General features: G+C 44.2%; 1 protein-coding gene across 1 annotated transcript in view; it reads left to right on the top strand.

The window, feature by feature from the left end:
* The window catches only part of LOC111973168 (sickle tail protein homolog), a 193,366-nt gene that overhangs the window by 126,440 nt on the left and 50,672 nt on the right, over nucleotides 1–16,254 (top strand). The window contains 1 exon segment of the mRNA XM_070446718.1: nucleotides 10,734–10,926. Coding sequence (XP_070302819.1) covers nucleotides 10,734–10,926 — 193 coding nt within the window.

The raw sequence follows: 16,254 nt of genomic DNA on the forward strand, positions 1-16,254 counted from the left end.
ATTTCAGAGCTATTCATTTTTGATCTAAAACACACTGCCAAACTTGTAAATCGATTTACTGCTCCCAGATAAATCTTGTCTCGGTGCACAAAGATATTATTTTTTTCAACGCACGACTTAGAGATTTAAAAAAATAAATAAAGTGTGTTGATTTTGATTAGTGTGTGTTTTGTGTGTCCACATGGTTGGTTGCCCTGGTTCTACACACACACCCACACACACACACACATCCCTTGACTGCTCTCCCCTGACACTGTGGTGGTGATTAGAACTTTGATGTGAGTCTATCCTGGGCAGGCTGGACTGGAAGTCACCGCCATCCTTCTATCCAGTCTGGGGGAGAACAGAACAGAACAGAACAGTGGGGCTGGAATAACAGCAGGATGTGTGTGTTCAGCAGACCAGGGGAGTTTCCACTAGACTAAGATATGGGAAGCTCTGCAGGAGGNACAGAACAGTGGGGCTGGAATAACAGCAGGATGTGTGTGTTCAGCAGACCAGGGGAGTTTCCACTAGACTAAGATATGGGAAGCTCTGCAGGAGGGAGATAATCGCCGTGCTGGTAATTCACTGTAAACATCTTCTATTCTATTAAATGTCTTCAAACCTGGAGGGAAATATTGAATCTATTTAATTCTGCTTATGATCAGGATTGTGACTATGATGATTGGGCATGTAGGCCTCTTATGTACAGGTTGAAATTGAGAGCATATTGATTCAGTGTTTGTAGTAAGTTGGTCGGATGAACAAGCAACTGAGCGACACTATATTGATTGCCACATAGCGCATTGTAATATGTGGCCTTTCAGAACGTCAACCTTCCATTTGCGTCGCTCGTAGGAGTACGTTTGGCTAGTGAAAGTCTGAGTTTGAGTCTGAGTTTGGTGTCGGCGAACCCTCTGTTTGTGTGCTCAGGCAAATATGTTTTGTATAGGCTCTCTCAGTGCAGGGCACACAGAGGTCTGTGTGCGAGCCTGATTGAGGTCTGCCTGAGTGAATGTAATCGAATGGCCAAATCAGTTGTGCACATTTCAAAGTTGCTGAAACCGATTGAACGTAGGTTCAAATCAAATCAAATCAAATCAAATCAAATTTTATTAGTCACATACACATGGTTAGCAGATGTTAATGCGAGTGTAGCGAAATGCTTGTGCTTCTAGTTCCGACAATGCAGTAATAACCAACAGTAATCTAACCTAACAATTCCACGCTACTACCTTACACACACACACAAGTGTGAAGGGATAAAGAATATGTACATAAAGATATATGGATGAGTGGTGGTACAGAACGGCATGGCAGATGCAGGAGGTTATAGAGGTAACGTATATACTATGAATGAGTACTGTAGGTAGTAACACATAAAGTGCCATAGTTTAAATGCAGGTACATGGTATTGCATAAAGATGGCAAAGATGCAGTAAGATGATATAGAGTACAGTATATACATATGAGATGGGTAATGTAGGGTATGTTAAACATTGTATTAAGTGCCATTGCTAAAGTGGCTAGTGGTACATTTTTACATAATTTCCAATCAATTCCATTTTTAAAGTGGCGTGAGTTACAGTCATTATGTTGGCAGCGGCCGCTAAATGTTAGTGGTGGCTTTAACAGTCTGATGCGCCTTAGAAGAAGCTGTTTTTCAGTCTTCCGGTTCCCTGCTTTATGCACCGTACTGACCTCGCCTTCCTGGATGATAGCGGGTGAACACAGGCAGGCTTGGTGGTGTCCTGATGATCTATTATGGCCTTCTGTGACATCGGGTGGTGTAGGTGTTCCTGGAGGGCAGGTAGTTTGCCCCTGGTGATGCTTTCTGCAGACCTCACTACCCTCTGGAGACCTTACGTGTTGTGCGGAGCAGTTGCCGGTACCACGGTGATACAGCCCGACAGGATGCTCTCGATTGTGCATCTGTAGAAGTTTGTGAGTGCTTTTGGTGACAAGCCGAATTTCTTCAGCCTCCTGAGTCTGAAGAGGCGCTGCTGCGCCTTCTTCACAACGCTGTCTGTGTGGTGGACCAATTCAAGTTTGTCCGTGAATGTGTACACGACGGAACTTAAAACTTTCCACCTTCTCCACTACTGACCCGTCATGTGGATAGGGGGGTGCTCCTCTGCGTTTCCTGAATCCCACACATTCCATCTCCTTTGTTTTTGTTTGACGTTTGAAGTATATTATTTTCCTACACCCACACTCCACCGCGAAGGGCCACCTCACCTCCTCCCTGTAGCCTCTCGTCCGGTTGTGACCAGCCTACCACTGTAAGTCATCCGCAAACTTGATGATCGAGTTGGCGGCGTGACATGGCCACGCAGTCGTGGGTAACAGGGACAGGAAGAGGGCTCAAGACGCCCCTTGTGGCCCCATGTTGAGGATTCAAGCGGGGGGAGAGTTGTACCTACCCCTCACCCAACACTGGGGCAGGCCCTCAGAAAGTCAGGACCCAGTTGCCACAGGGCGGGTCGAGACCCAGGGCTCAGCTTGATACAGTGAGGGTAATTGGTTTAAATGCTGAGCTGTTATCGGGATGAACAGCATTCTCAACATGGTATTCCTCTTGTCGATGGGTAGGGCAGTGTTGCAGTTGGTGCGATTGCGTCGTCTGTGGACCTATGGGTCGGTAAAGGCACACATTATGGGCGATAGTCCGGTAGGTGAGGGATAAGTGTCCGACTAGTCTCTCAAAAGACTTACATGATGACGGAAGTGAGTGTTACGGCGTAGCTCTTTAAGTCAGTTACCAGCCTTCTTGGGACAGAGACAATGGTCCTCTTGAAGCATGGAGACAAGCAAACTGGGATCAGATGATTACATATGTCCCGTAAACACACCAGCCAGCTGTCTCGCAATCTCTGAGGACGCGGCTGGAAATGGCCTCTGGCCTGCAGCCTTGCGAGGGTAAACACTTAAATGTTTACTCACCCGGCTGAGAAGGAGAGCCCGCACGTTTGGTAAGGGGCCTGTCGTGGCCCTGTGTTGTCCTCAACGCAAACGTTGTTATGGCCCTGTTCGGGAGCAAGACATTCCTGGTTCCTCAACGGGGCTGTTTTCTTATTGTAATCCGTGATGACTGTAACCTGCACATACCTTCTTGTGTCTGACTGTTGAATTTCGACTCGAATTGTCTCTGTACTGAACTTAGCCTGTTTGATTGCCTTGCGAGAGAATAGCTACACTTGTATGTCTGCTTCCGTCACCTTGCCCTGTTAAAAGCATGGGCGCGCTTTCAGTTTCACCGAATCTGCCGTCAATCCACGGTTTCTGTTTGGAATGTTTTATCGTTGCTGTTGGTACAGACATCGTCAATGCACTCCTAAATGAACTCGCTCACCGAATCAGCATATTCGTCAATATGTTGTGACCGATGCAACAATTCCAATCCGCTGATCGAAGCAGTCTTGAAGCTGGATTCAGATTGTCGGACCAGCGTTGAACAAGACCTGAGCGCGGGAGCTTGTTGTTGAGTTTCTGTTGTAGCAGGAATCAAACAAAAATGGATCGGCAGCTTTTCCGAAAGGGGGGCGGGGGGGAGGCCTGTAAGCGTCGCGGAAATTAGTGTAGCAATGGTCCCAGTGTTTTCCAGCCCTGGTAGCACAATCGATATGCTGATAATTTAGGAGTTTTGATAAATAGCCTTGTTAAAATCCCCAGCTACGATGAATCCAGCCTCAGGTGTGTTGTTCCAGTTTACAAAGAGTCAGAATAAAGTTCGTCAGCCATCGATGTTCCTGCTTGGGGGGAATGTAACGGCTGTGATTATGATTGACAGAGAATTCCCTTGGTAGATAATGCGGTCGACATTGAGTGAGGATTCTAGATCAGGTGAACAGAACGACTTGAGTTCTTGTGTTATTATGATGGTCACACACTTCTCAATCATAACGCCAATACCCCCCCCCTCTTTACCGGAAGATGTTTTCTGTCCCATGCAAGGAAACACTGCGCACCGACTCCGTTAGCGTCCCTTGAGTTAGCCATGTTTCCGTGAAGCAGAGCACGTTGCAATCCCTGATGTCTCTCTGGAATGCTACCCGTGCTCGGATTTCATCAACCTTATTGTCAAGAGACTGGACATTGGCGAGTAGTATGCTAGGGAGTGGAGCGCGATGTGCCCGTCTCCGAAGCCTGACCACGAGACCGCCACGTTTTCCCCTTTTTCGGCGTCACCCAGGGTCGCCGGCTGGGATCTGATCCATTGTATTGTGTGGAAGGCAATACACTGGATCCGTTTCGGGAAAGTCATATTCCTGGTAGGAACGATGGTGAGTTGACGTTAATCGTATATTCAGTAGTTCCTCCCGACTGTATGTAATGAAACCTAAGATTACCCGGGGTACCGATGTAAGAAATAACACGTAAAAAAACAAAATACTGCATATTTTCCAAGGAACGCGAAGCGAGGCTGCCATCTCTATCGGCGCCGGAAGTTCACTGGACCTGTTGTCATATGGTTTATTTTTGCGTCCCAAATGGCACCCTATTCCCTTTTGCCCAAAAGTAGTGCCCTGCATAGGGAAAAGGATGCCCTCTGGGACGTAGTCCATCTCTGGCTAGAGGGGTCTCACAGCTAACCCCCGTTTGAACGTTGCCACTCTCTCTTTTTCCAGACTCTCTGGATCTTATGACTGTACAACAGTAGGCTAAACGAGGTAGCTACTCCTACCTCTGAATGTGTCAGTGTGTGCTGTATCTGCTTTGACTGCAACTCCTGCTGCAATTATTCACTTTTGTTCATCTTTTTTTTTCATTAACCTATCCACTTTCAATTTTTTTTATATATTTTACAGCTTTGCTGCCGCAGACACATACATTTTACATACATGGTACTTTTATATACAGCAATCACGTATTAATGACCGGTCATAGGAATTCGATATACCGTAATGTGTCTGATATACCGTAATGTGTCTGTTACAGTGTAAGTCTGATATGTCTGTTTTGACTACAGTTATTACCTGATAAAAGTATATTTATCGCTGACAGAGAATAAATATGAATTTTATATGCCGTAAGGTGCAACCACAGTGCAAACCGCCTCGGGTCCACAGATTATAGCCCTTCTCCATGGAACGCGTGATTGGCTTTGATTGTTGATACTGTAAAGTCGACCCCTTTTAACGAACCAATTAGCCCGGTCTGTCCAGCCCCAGGCAGGCAGTCTGTCTGAAGGTCATGTGACGATTTGGAGGGTGGGGAATTAGAGGTGGAATGTGGTATGAGAGGGGTTAGGGAGGGGGACACAGCCATAATGAATGGGAATGGATGACAAGGTGATACTAGTGAATAATGTCATTAACACTTGGGTTGTGGCACCCTATTACTAACACAGTGCACTACTTTTCACCAGAGACCTGTAGGCACTACCTAGGGAATAGGGTGCCTTTTGGGACATAACCTGGATGATACAAAAGTCCGTGAAGAGTTGGAGACCCACAGACAGACACGAGGATACTGAATGCGCTGAGCAGAAATGGAGCCATCTCTGAGATGATCTGAGAATTCAAACCACGGTCTTTAGAGTAGTAAACCAATGCCATGTCTGTTTGGTTGTGAACCGTAAAGTAACAGATCTTGCCTTCTTCCTCGTCAGGTATTCAGCAAAAACTCAGGAACCCAATTTTGGACCATAAAGTGGCTTACAATATCCAGCTGGACGTCTATCCTTTTGTTGCTGGGCCACGTAGACATACGGATAACCCTGTCCAATCTGAGGAGCCACTCTGTTAACACACAGATGTACAGTTAGGGTTAGGGTTAGAGAGGGTGGTTCGACGGTGTGTCTTGCTGTCTTCCCATGATGCACAGGGCAGCATGTAGAAGTATAGTACATAGACATAGTGTACATGGTTAAGGGACTCCAGATGTGTGATACTCATACAGATCTGGCCAGTTAATTACATGGGGCTGAGGGATGGTCCTCTCTCTCTCTCTCTCTCTCCTCTCCTCAGGGAGCCAACACAATTAGCATCTTAAGTGAAAAGGCTTGCTGACATCACCAGTGCGGGGGCTAAACCATGATGAGCTTTTGCTTCCTGGCAGAAGTTCACACTCCTTAATGTCTGCCAAGTTTGGCGAGAGAAAGACCTAGATGAAAGAAAGTTCATCTAGGTCTTGGCGAGAGAAAGACCTAGACGGTGTAAATAGTCTTCGCTTCTTATTCAACTCTTAAAATGAGGATTTGAGAACAATTCCTTGACATTAGATCGATTCAGTTTGTCTATTTCTGTGCCGCACAACCTGAAGCACGAAGCGCTCTTAAACAAAGACTCGAAAACATTACTTGTGAAGTTGCTTCTGTTTTACAGAAATCAGCCCAGCCCCCTGGCAGCCATGGCTATATTTTCCACAAAGTGTTCTATGTCTGCCACTATCTTTTGATAGAAGCAGTGATTATTTTTTAAATATCATCATTCAGTTTAATCACCACGTCTCAGCACTGTACTATACCTCTGATCATCTGTCTGAAACCAAGACGCCACAACCGTAACGATGTTTAGACAACGGGGCGGCAGGTATCCTAGTGTTTAGAGCGTTGGGGCTAGTAACTGGAAGGTAACTGGATCGAATCCCCGAGCTGACGAGGTAAACATCTGTTGTTCTGCCCCTGAGCAAGGCAGTTAACCCACTGTGCGCTGCAGACGTGGATGTGGATCATGGCAGCCCCCTGCCTCTCTGATTCAGAGGGGTTGGGTTAAATGCCGAAGACACATTTCAGGTGAATACATTGTTGGACAACAATGTCATGGAATTTTTCTTATTTCTTGACTTTTCATCCATCCGTTTTTGCGGAGTATCTGCTCGTTTGTGAATCCAGGAAATGTACCTAAATTGAATGCAAAAGTAACCTGATTTGACACTCGTGAAAATCTTTCAAGGCTCAAAAGACAGAGACACACACACACACAGGTAACCAGTGTGAAATGGCTAGCTAGTTAGCGGTGCGCGCAAGTAGCGCTTCAATCACTCGCTTCGGAGATCTTGAAGAAGCTGTTTCCCTTTCAAGGGCTGCAGCTTTTGTGGAGCGATGGGTAACAATCCTTCGTGGGAGGCAGTTGTTGATGTGTTCAGAGGGTCCCTGGTTCAAGTCCAGTTCGGAGCGAGGAGAGGGACGGAAGCAACACTGTTATGCGCACAAAGTAAAATGCTACTCTACAAAATATGACTTTTGCTAAATAAAAACTCATATAGCAGCTAAACCGTTCATACATTTGACGGAGAATAATAAAGGAATTTTAAGGGACGTATTCAATGAGTATAACAAAACAGACATCAAACACCCAATGGGGCGGCAGGTAGCCTAGTGGTTAGAGCGTTGGGCCAGTAACCGAATGGTTGCTGGATTGAATCCCCGAGCTGACAAGGTACAAATCGGTCGTTCTGCCCCTGAGCAAGATAGTTAACCCACTGTTCCCCGGGCGCCGTGGATGTCGATAATGGCAGTCCCCTGCACCTCTCTGATTCAGAGGGGTTGGGTTAAATGCGGAAGACACATTTCAATTGAATGCATTCAGTTGTACAGTTGACTAGGTACCCCCCCCCCTTTCTGCAATGGACACCACCTCTGGAAAGAAACCAGTTTGGAAATTAAACATGAACAATGTCGAAACTGCAACTAAAAGGCACGCTGGATCTTTTATTATACTCTAAAGACTTTGAAAACAGAACATGCTCTCGTGGAATAGAAAATAGTATAACGTTTAGGAACGATATCCAATTACCTTGATAAAGTAGTAACATTCAGACTGAATGCATTTGGTCCCGACGGTCATAATCATTGTCATCTTGTGTACTGATGTCCTTCAAGCTGTTTTTTCTATAGTGTATCACTTTTACTGTATCAAACGTGTTCACTTCTCAGTGCCACATGTTAACACTCATCACCTCTGCTGTAAGTGACCTACACAGAATGATATGATAGCCTACTCGGTGCTGAAATAGTAGGTGCTCTATGGTTACCATTGACTATCATAGCTAACTAAACCACACAGGGTGATATGTGTAATTTAGGTCTCCTCCCCAGCCGTGACCGGATCAACGTGTGGTCGATGTGTCTAACAGCAGGTTGGTGGTTGTAATCAGAGGTTAAACCGTGATTTTCACGTCTAGGCCATGACAGGAAGTGGTTGCAGCTGGGATAGGAAGTGGCGTGGGGTGCCAAATGGAGTGCCTGCCAGAGAGAGGGAGGGAGGGAGGGTGTGTGTGTGCCTGTATGTGTGCGTGCGTATGCGCATGTGTGAAAGAGAGAGAAGGAGGATAACTTGCTAAGCTCATCCGATAGACACCTCATCATTTTGGTGTTGATGTGTGAACTTTATTACCACCATCCGCAGGGAGGTGGTAGGTCTATTTGACATTTTGTCCACATAATACAATCACACTGAAGAACCTCGATTGTCTCGAGCCTCTCTCCAACTTGCTCTGTATGTATTCTACCACGTGACAATATGTATTTAACACAGCCAGGTTTTCAGAGTAGCCTGGTACTGTATCTACCTCAACATAATTGGTTACACTCATAAATAATTACTTTTCACTCATAAATAATTACTTTTCACTCATAAATAATTCCAATCCAGTTCAAATTTCCGAGCATGCTCCTTGGTTTCGGATGACAAATCAACTGAACTTGGCCCTCCATGTGACTGTCTCATCATGGGCCATACATACAAAAGACCTTACCTTTCCACTCACTACACAATAGAGTTGTAGTGCTCGGGTCATCAGACCTGCGTCCCATATGGCCGCCTATTCCCTATATAGTGCACTACTTTTGACCAGGGACGTATGGGAATAGGGTGCCATTTGGGATGCAGCCCCAGATATGCCCAGAGGATGCTGCTGCAATGTCAGGTGACAGGTCACTCCTGTGGTGAGTACGCTGAAGGTGACATGTCTCATCCACTCAACGATGTCATACGAGGTGACTCAGCACAGAGCTAGTCTGAATAATAATGAGGGCGATGGTGTGGAGGGTGATGACTATAAAAACAATCATACAGCTATTTATAGCAAAGGATTAGTATACTATAGTTTATGTTGGATCTATTGGAAAGCAGATACAGTATAATCTATTAAAATAAATATCTCACACAGTTCTGTTCAAATTGCTGCCTTGTTTCTTGACATGTTTGATGACCATCTGTCACCTCTCCCTTTCCCCACGTATTCTCTCTCTCTCTCTCTCTCTCTCTCTCTCTCTCTCTCTCTCTCTCTCTCTCTCTATCTCTCTGTCTCTCTGTCTCTCTCTTCCATCAGTCCTTACAGGGCATGTTGTCTTCTCTCCATTCTGAGCTTGACATTCAGAGGTACTTGCTGAAAATCCAATTTCCCCACACAGTTAGTCTGATTTTTATCTTATCTGCATCATGCCTGGGCGTGTGACTGTCTGCATCCCAGCTAACCTGTCTGTCAGGGTTGGGATCAATTTGAATTAAAGGCAGTCAATTCAGGAAGTAAACTGAAATTCCAATTCAATGATTGAAAAAAAAAAACGGGCATTTATTTTCAATGACTTCTCAATAAACGGAAAAGGAGAAGCTATTTATGTCAAAATTGTCGTTGTGCGTGCACCTGGGTGTGTCCTCAGAACCGTTAGCTTGATAAAGGGCTCTCTGTGTGCTGACCTCTCAATGTTAGTCAAACTGTCACCCTGGCACAGATAACCTTACAATACTACCAGGCTTCTCAACGAGCTCCACAGCCTTTAACACTCTGCCAGGCCCACAGGACTGCCTGCCTGGTGAACTCATTAGTAGCTTTAATCAGCCTCGCTACACCTTTTCCCTTGGTTGTTGTGCAAAGCTTGAAAAATAACTCTGACCCGGAAGAAGAAAAATATGGTGTGCTGGAGTTATTTGTATATTTTTTTTTTGGGGGGGGGGGCGATTTTGGGGCTGTAACTACCTGCACCACAAGCGAGAAAAGCATGGGTGTGTTTGTGTGCGTTAACTCTTCACTTCTCAAGTTGTGTGAAGCTTGTCAAAAGAGAAGCGCATTATTATTACTACGTGATAAGGCCTCGGGACCGTTTCGTGTTTTCTTTGCAACTGCGACATGGTAAATCATAGTGTGTGTGCTTGTGTGAAATATAGTGGGGTGTGTCATGTTTGCCTCACCTCACCTTATCTGTATACTCCTGCTTAAATCACTGCCTGCTCCACATTAGTCAATGGGCTGAGGGGGATACCCAGCACAACCAAATGACTGCCCCCTCTAACATTTTTAGCAACTGCGACATGGAAAATCATGGTGTGTGTGTGTGCTTGTGTGACATAACCTATAACAGACAGTGTCGGTCTGTGCGTCTGCAATCTGCACTGATGCAAACAATTGACACCCAAATAGACTGAGTGCATGACTAGAATGTCACACAATGGCACTGGGCTTTTCACTGTGTTGACGTCGTAGTGAAAAAGCTTGTCTTTTGTCTTAAACACTTAATTAACACGAGTGTTTGGTTCAGATGGCTTTGCTGGTTAAAGAATGGTGCTTGCAACACAGAGTTGTGGTGGGTTTGATTCCTGCATGGGACACTGGCACATAGCTTAGGGAAATTGTGTTTCAGTTTGTGTAAGCTTCCTATGTAGGGTTGCAAAATTCCAGTAACCTTCCCAGAATATATTTTGCGGGGGACATTTGGGGAAAGTTAACGGAATTTTTCCAACCCTTTTCCTGTGTATCGTGACCCCCCCCCCTCTTGTTGAACCTCTTTCTCCTCTTCTCCCTTCTAGAGCAGAAGCCCTCAACACGACCTTAGCAGCTCCAGTGTAGGGGACCAGGCTGAGCACCTCTCCCTGGCCTCCCTGGAGTCTCTGGACACCATGTCAGAGGCTGATGCCCCCACCACCTTCACCAGAGGCAGCCGCTCCCGCGCCAGCCTGCCCGTAGTGCGCTCCACCAACCAGACCAGGGACCGCTCGCTGGGTAGGGGACAACAACATGGCCACACTGTGTTTGATGCTATTTTGATGCTATTAACCACAACTACACCAAGGACTGTTTCACACACACACATATACACACACACACGCACACACACACACACACACACACAGATAGACACAGCTTGCATAACCCAGCCTGGCTCTCTTAAAAAAAAACACACACACACACACTTACCAGGGTTTCGGAACATTTGACCTGCAGCATTTTAATTTACCAGACATTTGAGAAATGTAATGGACTTTGTATAGGGTGCTTAACCACCCACGGTGCTCAGAATTCACATTTAGATTATGGTTATGCATCTTAACTGAACATGCAACCCGAGGATGCAACAGCGTGCGTCCTTCTTACCGAATTCCGATGTGCACTTTGAAGATTTTTTTAAAAACTTTTCCACAGCAGACAAGACGAGTAACGAACAGCAAGATCACTAGCCTATGTCAATCTACTATCCCCCATAGTACGAACGTTGACCTATTCTGTTGATCAGCTTGTCATTCATTGCGAGGAAGAAATAGCCTGTTAGAACCACTACATAACAAAAAAACGTTAAAAAGCAATGAGGCTGATGCAACAGATCAGGGCCCGGTTTCCTGATAGCGATGGAACTTAGGCTTACAGGTGATTTTAACGATGCATATGTCTTACAACGGCCGAAAATGTAACATCCGTTTCCCAAAACAACCGCTCAGGTAAGTGCGTCATTGGAGCACGTGTCAATACTGATGGGATTGAAAGAAAGGAAGCGCTGCTCTCGGATCAGCTTTCTCCATTCAAATATTTCCTTAAAATGGGAAATAATTAACAATACTGACGTCGGATCAGCTCCTCGAGAGATTTGCCACTGAAAATATTGAGGCGGCTTATTCTTCTAATGCAGTGGTTCCCAAACGTTTTATAGTCCCGTACCCCTTCAAACATTCAACCTCCAGCTGCGTACCCCCTCTAGCACCAGGGTCAGCCATACACACACACACACACACTATACGATACATTTATTAAACATAAGAATGAGTGTGAGTTGTCGTCACAACCCGGCTCGTGGGAAGTGACAAAGAGCTCTTATAGGACCAGGGCACAAATAGTAATATAATAATAATCAATCATTTTTCTCTTTATGTAGCCATCTTACACATAAAACCTTATTTGTTCATCAAAAATTGTGAATAACTCACCACAGGGTAATGAGAAGGGTGTGCTTGAAAGGATGCACATAACTCTGCAATTTTGGGGTGTATTGGAGAGAATCTGTCTTAAATCATTTTCCACACACAGTCTGTGCCTGTATTTAGCTTTCATGCTAGTGAGGGCCGAGAATCCACTCTCACATTGGTGTGTGGTTGCAAAGGGCATCAGTGTCTTAACAGCGCGATTTGTCAAGGCAGGATACTCTGAGTGCAGCTCTGTCCAGAAATCTGGCAGTGGCTTCTGATTAAATTTAATTTTCACAGAACCGCTTGTTGCAATTTCGATGAGGCTCTCTTGTTCAGATATCGGTAAGTGGACTGGATGCAGGGCATGAAAAGGATAACGAATCCAGTTGGTTTGTCTCGTCCGTTTCAGGAAAGTACCTGCGTAATTGCGCACTATCACATTTGATATTGTCTGTAAGCTTGAGTTTGCACACAAAAAATCATACAATGATGGAAAGACCTGTGTGTTGTCCTTGTTAATGCAGAAAGAGAAGCGCTCCAACTTCTTAATCATACCCTCAATTTTGTCCCGCACATTGAATATAATGCGGAGTGTCCCTGTAATCCTAGATTCAGATCATTCAGGCAAGAAAAAAACATTACCCAGATAGGACAGTCGTGTGAGAAACTCGTCATCATGCAGGCGGTCAGACAAGTGAAAATGATGGTCAGTAAAGAACTTTAAGCTGGTCTCTCAATTCAAAAAACGTGTCAATACTTTGCCCCTTGATAACCAGCGCACTTCTATATGTTGTAAAAGCGTTACATGGTCACTGCTCATATCATTTTATAGTGCAGAAAATACACGAGAGTTCAGGGGCCTCGCTTCAACAAAGTTAACCGTTTTCACTGTAGTGTCCAAAGCGTCTTTCAAGCTGTCAGGCATTCCCTTGGCAGCAAGAGCCTCTCGGTGGATGCTGCAGTGTACCCAAGTGGCGTCGGGAGCAACTGCTTGCACGCACATTACCACTCCACTATGTCTCCCTGTCATGGCTTTTGCTCCATCAGTACAGATACCAACACATCTTCACCACCAAAGTCCATTTGATCTCACAAAGCTGTCCAGTACTTTAAAAATATCCTCCCCTGCTGTCCTGGTTTGCAGAAGAGGATGTCTTCCTTAAATGACCCTCCCCCATAAAAGTAATGGAGCTGTGCCAGGCCTGCTACGTCTGACTCGTCCAGCTATAACGCATATCATTCACTGGCTTGTATGCAAAGCAGTAATTGTTTCAAAACATCTCCTGCCACGTCACTGCTGCGTCGCAAAACAGAGTTGTTTGATGAAGGCATTGTCTATAGTTTTTTTTTGTCCTTCTCCCCCAGCATTGTCCCAGCCATATCCGCGGCAGCAGGAATAATTAATTCCTCCACAATAGTATGGGGCTTGCCTGTCCTAGCCACTCGGTAGCTCACCATATAAGACGCTTCTAGACCCTTCTTATTAATGGTATCTGTTGCTTTTATACATGTCTTACTGCTCGAAAGTCGTCTTAATTCTCACTCAAAGAACTCCCGTTGCTGATTTTTCAAATTGGCATGTTTTGTTTCTAAATGTCTGCGCAAGAGTGAAGGTTTCATTGAGTTGTGAGATATAGTACTTTTGCACATATAACACACGGTGGCTGAGGAAAGGCACTACTCCCAATATAAGTGAGCCCCAAATCAATGTAGTTATCATATTTGCGTCTCTTTGATGGTCCAACGTCCCTGTCTGTTGTTCAGTGCTTTCCCGGGTAAGGGGGCAGTAGCTCTTCGGCTGCATCAGATTCACAACTGTCAATGTCCATGCTAGCTGGGCTAACACATGTAGAATTACTGATGGGTGTGCTCGTGGAAGCAGAACAACTTGTGTCGTTGATAGGTGCAGGTGTAGTACTGCTGGTAGTACTGCTCATTCCGTTTTCTCGAAAATGTATTAATAAAAGTAAGGCCCGTGTACATAGAGACACATACCAGCTCTACTGGTAGTACTGCTGGTAGTAGCAGTACTACCAGTAGAGCTGGTATGTGTCTCTATGTACACGGGCCTTACTTTTATTAATACATTTTCGAGAAAACGGAATGAGCAGAACCTGCGTTTGGCTACATACGGACCGTTAGTGGAATTCCCGCGAGAGAGTAACGGTTAATGTGATTGGATGTTAATTATTTGACTAGGCTACCTGTATTTGACATTGTGTTGTTATTTTGCTGAACACTAGATGGTTTAATAACATTTTTGCCAGTGAAACGAGGCTACTCAGGTGAGGGGGGAAAAAATCTCCCCAAATGTATAGCCCCGTTGGAAAATATAAATGGACTGTTTGAAAATGTGAACAAAAATGATTAGTCTTTAAAAAAAAATGTGAATCGCATTTTTCTTTGGCATACCCCCGACGGCATTGCGCGTATCCCCGGGTTTGGGAATACCTGTTCTAATGCTTACCCAATAAAAATGCACAAAATCACAGATTTGGCACATCTTTGAGCACAAGTTATTTATATTTTTTATTTAAGTAGGCAAGTCAGTTAAGAACAAATTCTTATTTACAATGACGGCCTACACCGGCCAAACCCGGACGATGCTGGGCAAATTGATGGGACTCCCAATCACGGCCGGTAGTGATACAGCCTGGATAGACTAGACATCATGAAATATTTAGAGACAAATTACAGACAGCAGCCTAATACAACAAAATACAACTCGATTGAACATGAAATATATTTAAATATGATTGAAATAGGCCTATACATTGCTTTTTTTGTATCAATTTCAAAGACATTGGCAACATTGTATTTGTATTCAACTTTGTTCGGAAGTTATTGGTGGTCACAGAGACGGATAAACCGTGTGATTCTATGTTCTGTGTATAAAGTGGGCAAAAAAGCATCTAGCGACACACTTAGCTGTTCTACAAGTGGTCCGAGGCAGGCGATAGATTACGCACATTTTCAAGTGCAACGTTAATAACGATGGTTTTAGGAAACCGCTCTGAGATTGAATGATGCGCCCTATGAAGGTTCTAACAATGAATAAAGTGTGACATGCTGAACCCTGTCTACCTCTGCACTTGAATTGTTGAGCAATCCTTGGGCATATAAAAGCACGAGTGGCGAAACCGAGTGGTGTAGACCATCACAGCCATGAGAAAAATGTCAAAACACATGGACTCAAGTATATTATTGCTTTTATACAACGGGTTACCAGCATTAAAAAGCCAGATTCTTTCCTAAACCATCCATTTGTTTTCAACAAAACGTGATTCTCAAGGAGTATTTCTATCTGTTTAACGCCCTTTTGTGGTGAAAAATAAGCCCTCCTAAGCCCACCCGTGGTTGACCCCTGTCCAGTCATGTGAAATCCATAGATTAGGGCCTAATGTATTTATTTCAATTGACTGATTTCCTTATTTCCTTATATGAACTGTAAGTCAGTTTGAAATTGTTGCGTTTTATATTTTTGTTCAGTGTATACTACCATTCAAAAGTTTGGGGTCACTTAGAAATTCCCTTGTTTTTGAAAGAGCAGCACATTTTTTTTGTCTATTAAAATAACATCAAATTGATCAGAATAACAGTGTAGACATTGTTAATGTTGTAAATGACTATTGTAGCTGGAAACGGCAGATTTTTTTATTTTTTATGAAATATCTACATGTGTTCCAATGGCACATTGTGTTAGCTAATCCAAGTTCATCATTTTAAAAGGCTAATTGGTCATTATAGAAAACCCTTTTGCATTTATGTTAGCACAGCTGAAAACATGATTAAAGAAGCAATAAAACTGACCTTCTTTAGACTTGTTCAGTATCTGGAGCATCAGCATTTCTGGGTTCGATTACAGTCTCAAAATGTCCTGTAAAATAAAATGTAAAAAAAAAAAAGAATAATGTTCACTTCGACCCCCCTGTAGATGTCATAGCTATGCATCTCTGGAATATTGTCAGGCATTACATGCATTTTAGAAAATCATGTTACGTGACGTTAAATATATTGAAATGTATTTCTTTTTTCGTATGGGTATTGACAGGATTAGAAATGGTGTTAGCTATCAAGGCAGAGGGCACTTAATTTGCATCAGTATGACAAACGCCTTCGGTTGGGTGGAAATGGTTGCATTAATAGGCTGTAG

This window comes from Salvelinus sp. IW2-2015, linkage group LG14, assembly GCF_002910315.2.
Source record: "Salvelinus sp. IW2-2015 linkage group LG14, ASM291031v2, whole genome shotgun sequence".
Classification (NCBI taxonomy): Eukaryota; Metazoa; Chordata; class Actinopteri; order Salmoniformes; family Salmonidae; genus Salvelinus; species Salvelinus sp. IW2-2015.